A 9,546-nucleotide genomic window follows, 5' to 3' on the forward strand; every position below is an offset into this window, starting at 1 on the left:
TTTACATTTTCATGCATACTTTAATGAGGGTAAAAATTCCATGACATTTTCCATTTGCAAGTATACTATTTAGAGTTTGATCTTACAGTGAAGACTTATTCTCGTTGCTTTCTGTGAATTTTTACTATTATCTCTTCAGATATCAGGCAAAAGATAACTCTTAACGAGGTCTTTATTTTCCTTATAGGCATTTGTTTGGTGTACTAGCTGCATCAAACTATATGATCAACTTTTCCCTTAAGTAAATGTTAAAGAGTTCTTATTACCCATCTTAAGATGTATGAAATATTGAACAGTAATCCACTTTTTACTGGGTTGTATTGTTTTTGTTTTGGGGTTGCTTTTTTTTGTTTTTTGTTTGGGTTTTTTGTGTGTGTTTTTTGTTTTGTTTTGTTTTTTATTTTTTGTTTTTTTCTCTCATTTGTAATCTAAATTTTGAGGCAGTGTTTTTCATTTGCTAAAGTACAAGGCATAAAATACTGTGCAACTGAATGAGTGTTGGATTGCATTTCTCTTGAATTAATGTGTTAATACATTTAAAATGTAGTTTTAAATGATTATTGACAATTCCGCCATTGTTTTCCTGTTATAGCGCTGGATAAAACAAGCATTGGAAGAAGGGATGACGCAATCATCCGTACACCAAGAAACTAGGACTCAGCATCTATACCAAAGTGATGAAAACAGTAACTCTTCTAGCATCTGCAAAGACAATACAGGTAACGGCTTTCCAAGACCTTTCTAGACACATGAACAGTAATTATTTCAGGGCCACAGAATTGTTCTCTAAATAGTTACTTTACATCTGTCTTTACAGAGGAAGAGATCTCAAGTCAGGGATCAGTTTTCCCAGGACGACAAAGAAGGAACTAGACAGTGTACAGATAACAGCAGAAATGGTTATGAAAAGGTTAGATATATTTAAAGTAGTAAGTTTAGGAAATCTGTATCCATATTTTTAAGAGGGGAAAGGCAACAAAATGGTGGTATAAACACTTAATACTGATAGAAGTATCATCATTCGTTAGGTGGATTGAATTGGGTCAGGGCTTGGTTTAAAAAGTAGGGAATGAGTTAAGAAAACAATATATCAGATGGGTGTTTTCAGAGGAGCTTGCACAATTAGTATGAAATTTTTTAGAAGACTCAACTTTAGATCCAGTATAATGACCTGATGAGTTGTTTTGTTCTTGGATTTGGTTCTTATTTGGGTTTATTTTGTTGGTTTTGATGTATTGGGTTGGGGGAACAAAGTAGATGGCCTTGAAAAGTCCATCTTAACAGTTGATCTAATGATCATTTTTTCAGGCATTTTCATTGCAAGTACCAGTGCATTAACTTGTGATATTAACTAATTTCATAACAGTCTTTTTACTGGTTTTTTCCTGCCAATGGCAGCTTAATTGAAAATTTGCCTATAGTTCACAACACTATTAATATTTACGTAAGTTTATTTCTGAATCCATTTTCTGCCTATTGTACAACCAAAACAAATTTGAAACTAAGGGTTGTGTAAGACTACTGCTAACCTAGTTCAGATGCTCATAAATCGCACCTCATTGTCCTGTTCATTGGCTTCTGAATAAATAATATGACTTGACCCCTGATTTTTATTTAATCAAAGAAACAGTTACTAGTAATATATCTGGATTTTTTTTCTAATGTCAGCTACTGAAAGTTTTTTAAATTACTGACTTAGTTTATTCATCCATTTCTAGATTGAATTATATTTCATAAACTAGTGCATGTAAATTTTAGGCAACTTCTTTGAGCTTCTGCTCTAGTTTCTACAACTGGAAAACATTCCGAAGGACCCGTACCTAGTACTTTTGGAATAAAATAAACAGTAGGTAAATATTTAATAAAATTACTAAGCATTATTCATTTGATTTAAATGAACACCTTGTTATATTGCTACAACTTAGTATAAATACTAAAGAATTACTTTCATTTTTATTTATTACATTAGTTTTTATTTTGAAGTTTCCTTTTTATTACATTAGTTTTTGTTTTAGACAGAGGTTTGGATATTTTTTGTTACTTAGGAACACAGAAAACAAAAAGCCAAAAGCCACTTCTCTTGTGTCAATTATAATTCACAACAACCCTCTCATTGGGTTTCTAAATCTGTAAATCTTAATAGGAGACTGTCCATGTTTCAGCATTGGTGCATCTGTTGGATGCGAACTGCCAGCCTTTTGATAAGCAGTCCAAAATGTCATGTACTACACCAGCAAGGCTCCTTTAAGAAGACCAAGGAGACATTAAGAAGAGAGATGAGAGATATCAGTCAGGCTTACCGTTTCCTCCCAGTCCCCCAAAAAATTTAAGACACACAGAGCTAAGTATGTGTTGTAGAAAGGAGGAGGAAGAAGAAGAAAAGCAGGCTCAAATGTGAAGTTTATTATATAACTCCTTTGGATCTTAGTGAAAAAAAGTAGTAGTAGTATCTATTATAAGGGAATTTTGGTGGTCTAATGGTAAAGAGTTGAGCTGTCAACCAACGCCCACATCTCAAATCCAGCAGCAGTTCCTTTGAATAAAGATGAGCATTATTTTCCCTTGTGATTTACAGCCTCCGGAAACTTGCTGGAGTGTCAGCTGTCATTTGCATCCTATTCAACGTACATAACAATATCTGCTTTGAGGCTTTGTTGTTGTTAAGGGCGAGTAAGTTGATTGTAACTCATAGCAACAGATGTCACACAGTAGAAATGCTCTGTAAGATTTTGTTTACTGTCAGAGGAGCTCTGATGGTTTAATGATAACCTAAAGGCTGTGCATCTCCTATAGTTCTAATCCACCAGCCAGCCACTCTAGAGAAAGGTGGGATCTTCTCTTATTAGAGTTCACAGCTTCAGGAACTCGATCAAGGGTCACTGAGTTAGAACCAAATCAACAGCAGTGAATGATTCTTTCTCAGTTGACTGGTTCTTCTCCCACAGAGCCAGTGGGTAAGTTCAAACCCCCAACCTTTCAGTTAAGCCTAGTAGATAACTGCTCGTGTTCATCAAGTACTTGGAGAGACCTGGTAGTGCTGACCTAAAGCATTCATCTGTTAACCAAAAGTTCAGCGGTTTGTATCTACCATCTCCTCTGCAGGAAAACAGTGATGAAATCTACTTCTTTAACGAGTTCTTAGCCTTTGCTTATCAGAATATTCTAAAATTGAGCATAAACTTACTCTGTAACAATTTACTCCTTGTGCATACCCAAGAGAATGGCTGCACTTTTGTGCCAAGAATAAAATACAGAAAAATGACTTCTAGTAACCCTATAATAAAAAATTAGAAAAAGGATTCTCTAGTGGTAAAATTAATACATTTTTGTACATTCTTGTGGTAGAATATTATCCTGCAATAAAAATTGATACATTGGCTGCAGTGGACTCTTACAGTGTATAAAATGTTTTAAGTGCTTGACTACATGAATATTCTTTTGTGGTGGTAGTGGTGTGCTTGCTGTATAGTCAGAACTGACTCCTAGCTTACCTTCCTATAGATTTTCAGAGGCATTGTATTGCACAAGAGGAGATTATCCATTACCGTCCCATAGCTTCAAATTATGTGTCCTTGTGATTGCAGCACAGCTTCTTATCCACTCACTAGGCCAACAGAGCTCCCTAGTCTTTTAATAGTGTAGAAAATTAGTCCATATTGTTAAAACACAGAGTAGAGATCACTTTTGGAAGAAAGAGGGGACACTTGCTTCAAGGGGAAATTACATACATTACTGGGATAATGTTGAGTTGAATATGTCTTTACTTTGCATTTTCCTTTTAATGTGCTATTTTTACTTAAACTGTTAACTAAAACATTTTTAAAACCCATTTCAATGGTCACATCAGAAAAACCTTGCCCAGGACACTGAAGCAGAATAATTACTTCTTCAACTGTACCTTGAACTCATTTCTGTTGTTACACACACAAAAAATGATAAATATATAGCCTCAGAAACCCTATTGACAGTCCTGTTCTGTGTTCTGGGATTTCTGTGAATCATAATCAAACAGAACGTTAAATACAAACTGTAGATTGATTGTCTCATGTATTCAGCATGTTGTTGTTAAGTGCTGCTGAGCTGTGTGACTCATAGTAACCCAATGTACAATAGCTCTAAAGTCTGCATTGTCCTGAGTCACTCTCACTGATTCTAGCACACCTACCACACTGCCCCAGCTAACTGTATAAATCCATCTCATCCATGGTCTTCCTCTCTGTACTTCCCTCCTACCCTTCCAAGAGTGATACCCTTCTCCAAGGACCGGTCCCTCCTGGAATCCTAGCCTCAAGAGAAACTTGGTTTCACACTCTCCAAGACAGACTTCTCTCTTTTTCTTGGCAGTCCATGGTATGTTCAAGACTATACTCCAGCACCACAAGTCAAAGGCATCGATTCTTCTTCTGTCATCCTTAGTTATTGTCCAGCTCTCTGATGCATGACAAGTAATTGCAAAGACCATGGCCTGGATCACTTCTCAGCACTCTGAATAGATCCCTTACAGGAGGGTTTCCCAGTGTAATTGGTCTTCGTAACAAAATACTCTTGTCAAGTGCTCCTGTAACATTTTATTTCCAAGCTTAATAAAACTAAGAAAATACCTAGAAATATTACTGGGTAGACATGCAACTCAAACCTTTTCTGAGACATATTTTTAAATACTAAGAATTGAAGAGTGATTCAGATTCTATAATTGTGAAAGAATAACACTTTTTTTAAAAAAGAGGTGTTTGTAATCTCAGGCTTCATACACTTTTCATGAAAAGAACTTGCATATTTTCAGGATTTTATTCAAAGATACACAGTTTATGTAAAACAGTAAGCATGAAGATAAAGTGAAAAAGATTAATTACGTTCAATTCATGGCTCAGTTTTTATACAGGCAATGGAGAGATCTGTAAAGTGACCATAACACCATAATGGACTCATTTCTTAAGAGTAACCAACAATGTAAGGCCACAAGTACAGCATTTACCCATGCATTTACCCTCTCTCTTCTGGAGATAGGAAGAAAGGATAGGGTAGATAGATTATGACAAGAATTACAGAGAGGAAGTAGAGTCCAGTTACAGTTATGGGTATTGTAAAACAAAATTTATATGAATGGTTTGGTGGTGGTGTTTTTTGTTTTGTGGTTTTGGGTTTTTTTTTATAATTGTCACTCAAATAGCAATTAAGCAATAAAACACATTAATGATGGTAAAGTACTTATCTGTTGTTGTCATCTGCCATAGAGTTAAGAATTGACTCATAACTGACTCTCCAGCAGGTTTTCAGAGGCTGTAAATTGTAGAGGAGGAGACTGCCTTCTTTCTCCCAAGAAGCCACTGATGCTTTCTAAACTCCGGAGATGCAAAGCCTTTCCTTTAGCACCCTGTGTACTATGCCTAAAACAGATGTTGATGTTGTTGTTGTTGGCCATCAAGTCAACTACAACTGATAGCAACCCTCTGAACAACAAATCTGAACCTTGCCCTGTCCTTCACCCTCTTCACAATCTCTTGTCATTAGTCTCTGTGTCCGATGTCCTCTTTACCTGTGACACAAAAGTTTTGCCATACTTGCCTTTAAGGAACACTCTGGTTATACTTCCTCCAAGACTGACTTGTTTATTGTTTTTGCTTCTCCAACATGCTTATTCACGTTGATTTCTTCGTCATCGTCCTATTGTCCAACTTTCATGAAAGTAATTGAAAACACTTGGCACACCATAGTCTTTAAAGCTACAGCCTTGCTCTTTAACACTTTGGCAAAATCCTTGCCAGGAAATTTTCCCAGTGTCTTTTCATTTCTTGATTTCTTTTCCATGAATGTTGATTTGTAGGTCCAAGTAAAATTAAGTCATTGGCAACTTCAGTCTCTTCTCCCAGCTATCATGGCATTGCTTATTGGTCCAGTGGGGAGGATTGTTTGTTTCTTAATGTTGATAAATAATCTATATTGAAGTCTATAATCTTTGATCTTCTAAAGCAAGTATTTTGAGTTCTCTTAACACGTTGCCACACACTTTTAAACTGCCTGTGCTTAGAAACACATTTTTTTCCACTATAGCTGTCATTTTGCGGCAACGTGTTAACTTTCTGCAAGCAGGGCTGTGTCATCTACATAATGGAGGTTATTGATGAGTCTTCCTTCAAATCTAATAATAATAATAATTATACAGCTTCTTTGATGAGTTGCTCATCCTACATATTGAGTAAATATGGAGTAAGAATGCAACCATAATGGACACCTTTCCTGATTTTTAAACCATGCTGTGTTGTTCTCTTTTCTGTTTGGATAATAGCTTCTTGGTCTATACATAGGTTTTTGCCCTAGCACAATTTTAAGTGTTCTGGAGTTCCCATTCTTCTCAGTGTTAGCCATAATTTGTTATGAGCCACGCAGTCAAATGCCTTTGAAAACTGAAAGAACTGAGAGACAAATTGAAGCATTGCTTTGTAATACTGAAAGTTTCTGTGGGCATAATATTGGATGATGGAAAGCGTCAAAAAAGATGGAATACACAGAATTACTGGACCAAAAAGAAATGGTCAACATTAAAATACTTATGGAAGTAACATATGGTCATGAACCAGTGGTCAGGCTGCACTGAATGCATTGCCTAAAATCCCCATGAATTGATGGAATAGCAGTTTATTTGTTGCAACAAACAGGTACAGCCGTGAATGTGCTCAATAGGCTGTGCATAAAGTTTGGAAGGCTGACTGTAAAAGCTCCCAAAAAAAGACGATCCAACAGAATGTGGAAATTATCAAACACTAATCACTTGGAAGGAAAATCCTAGCAACATTCTTAATCTTGCTGGACTAATTTTTGACCAGAATTTATGCAGAAGTAGTACCAGGAATATCATTGCTTTTATTAAATGGATCTTGGGTAAAAACAGAGAACACCAGAAAGATGTTTATAATAAATTGTTGCTAACATTGAAAACAATGGGAATCCCACAACACTTAAAAATAGATACTTTTGGTGTTAGATGCTGTCAAATTGAGTACGATCTATACCAATCTGAACCCTGTCCTGTCCTGTGCTATGTAGTCACTGTGTCAGCCCACCTGACTGAGGATCTTCCTCTCCTTTGTTGTCCCTCCACCTTCCCATGCATGATGTTCATCCAAGGAATAGACTCCTAGGAACAATGTGAGATGAGGCACAGTCAAATCATTTATGAATCAAAATGAATAAACATTCCTGTAAGTTGTAATACTAATGACAATGCATTCTGTTTTTAAGGACAAATCAGAATTAAAGATTTGCCATAATACTTTCCTGGAGTAATTGAAGAGTCTTATATACTACAATTTAGGAATATTTTTCATGTACATTAGAAATATTTATATACTGTTCCCTAGTTCTTATTTTCAGTATCTGTCTTTAGAAGTATGTGTGGACATAGATGTTATTCATGTGTGTGTATGCATGCATGCACGTACATGTGTTATTTTATATACAGGGTAAACAATAGGGTAAATTTGTCATTTAAATACCAATTTTTAGTTTTATTTTAGCACTCTTGAGTTAATACTGTATTCTGACCAAATAAGAACTCTAAGGAAAATAAGATCAGTATCTAAAAATTTGTTACTATTATTCAACAAAATTGAGGAAATGCCCTGAGTTTGGTAACGTTCAAAAATACCTTCCAATAAAGTAACATATTTTCTTAATGATTTTTTCCTTCTATCTGAAAAAAATTGTAAAATAGCAGTTTTTAAAAAAGTTACATAAGACTTAATATGAACTACCAAAATATTTCCCTTATTACTACTGTTTATCATACTGTGAATTGTTAGCCAGAGTGATTACCAAAAAATGTGTAAGAAATAAAAAATTGTTGAAGCACTTGCTTCTATCACTGTATGAAAATTACACAGTTGTTTACCTGGAAAAGCCAAGAAAATGAAATAAAATACTGTTAGAAACCAGTATAAATAAAAAAAATTAAAAAAAGAAACCAGTAATAGAGTACAAAATATATGTTCATTTCTTATATTTTAACAACATAATATAAAGGGAAGAATGTGTCCTTTTTCACAGTGGTTAAAAAAGAACTGTTAAGTACCGCTAATTTGAAATGTGATCAAACTTGGACAGTGGATATAAATGAAGGTTTAAATAATTAGAAGATCATGTTACATTCCTGGGTGATAATTCTGCTCTGACTACTTGAGAAGTTTATGCAATCTCAGTCAGCTTCCTAACGTGGAAAGTGTAGTTTCAGTTTTCTTGTTCTAGTATAGTAGCATGAGGATGCATTGACAGATGAATCTATACTTAGAAATGACAGACTAAAATATTTTGAAAAGTAAGTAAAAAACTTCTTCTTTGGCTCTGGTTGTTGGTGCATATATCTGAATGATAGTTGTATTCACTGGACTTCCTTGTAAGTGTATGGATATAATCCTGTCACTCATGATGTTGTACTTCAAGATGGATCTAGAAATTACTTTTTTTACTATGAAGGCAACCCCATTTTTCCTTGTCTTTTCATCTCCAGAGTAATATATCATATGGTCATCTGACTCAAAATGCCCCGTGCCAGTCCATCTCATCTCTCCAGTGCCTAATATGTCAATATTTATGCCTTCCATTTCTTTCTTAACAATTTCTAATTTTCCTACATTCATGGTTCTCACATTCCATGTTCCAATCACTAGGCTCTACTTACAACTGTTCCTCCTCCTTTGTATTTCCATACTTGATAGTTCTACCTAGGTTGCCCTTTCTGTTAGTCTGCGTGTGTTCTGTTGTGCATAGGGTTTTCAGAGGCCTGCTATTTCAGAAGTGGGTGGCCAATCCTTCTTCCTAGTCTGTCTTAATCTGAATGTTCAGATTTAGAGGAGTATCTGACAAACAAGCAATTTGTGGAGCAGTGAAAGATAAATCCCTTATTGTGGAGTTAAGCATTAGTTACAGTGTTGACCCCACCCCTAGCCCAGTGCCTTGACCCACTTACTTCCCAGCTCCACCCTCCACCAGGATACCCTTCACATCTGCCAAGTCCCTTCAGAAAACATCTTCCATTGTCCAACCCATGATCTGACAGCTTGTATCTTAAGCTTTCTTGGCTTCTGTGATTCCAAACATGTCAACTGCTGACATTTTTTTCTTTTGACCAGTGTCTCTTAAGTTTAGTTGTACTGTCTCCAAAGGAAGGTGATGTGCCCTGTAGAACTCCTGTGTAGATTATGTTTTCCTTTCTGGCCCGAGGGCCGCAGGCTGTCCCCAGGACCTCTTCCTGCCGGTTTTTCTGTGTACTTGAAAGATGCCTCTTTGCTATTACCCGAGGTGACCTTCCCCGGTGCGCAGCTTGCCGGCTTCCCTTCCGCCCAGGAGCACGTTCTCCCGCTGGTCCCTCTGTGCACCTGAAAGATGCCTCTTTGCTATTATCCAAGGTGACCTTCCCCGGTGCGCAGCTTCCCTGCTTCCTTTCCGCCCAGGAGCACCACCAGAGCCAAAGAAGAAGAAATAGATGATTTCTACCAACTTTTACAGTCGGAGATAGATCGAACATGCAATCAAGATGCATTGATAATAATG

The 9,546-nt window shown here is 36.2% G+C and overlaps 1 protein-coding gene across 2 annotated transcripts in view; it reads left to right on the forward strand.

The window, feature by feature from the left end:
- Positions 1–9,546, forward strand: part of SETD5 (SET domain containing 5) — a 51,127-nt gene that overhangs the window by 24,201 nt on the left and 17,380 nt on the right. For both annotated transcript variants that reach the window (XM_006888903.1, XM_006888904.1), the window contains one exon: positions 593–719. In XM_006888903.1, coding sequence (XP_006888965.1) covers positions 593–719 — 127 coding nt within the window. The remainder of the gene's footprint in view (positions 1–592; positions 720–9,546) is intronic.

The sequence above is a fragment of the Elephantulus edwardii genome, unplaced genomic scaffold, assembly GCF_000299155.1.
Source record: "Elephantulus edwardii isolate Elephantulus edwardi_28Jun2011 unplaced genomic scaffold, EleEdw1.0 scaffold00073, whole genome shotgun sequence".
NCBI lineage: Eukaryota > Metazoa > Chordata > Mammalia > Macroscelidea > Macroscelididae > Elephantulus > Elephantulus edwardii.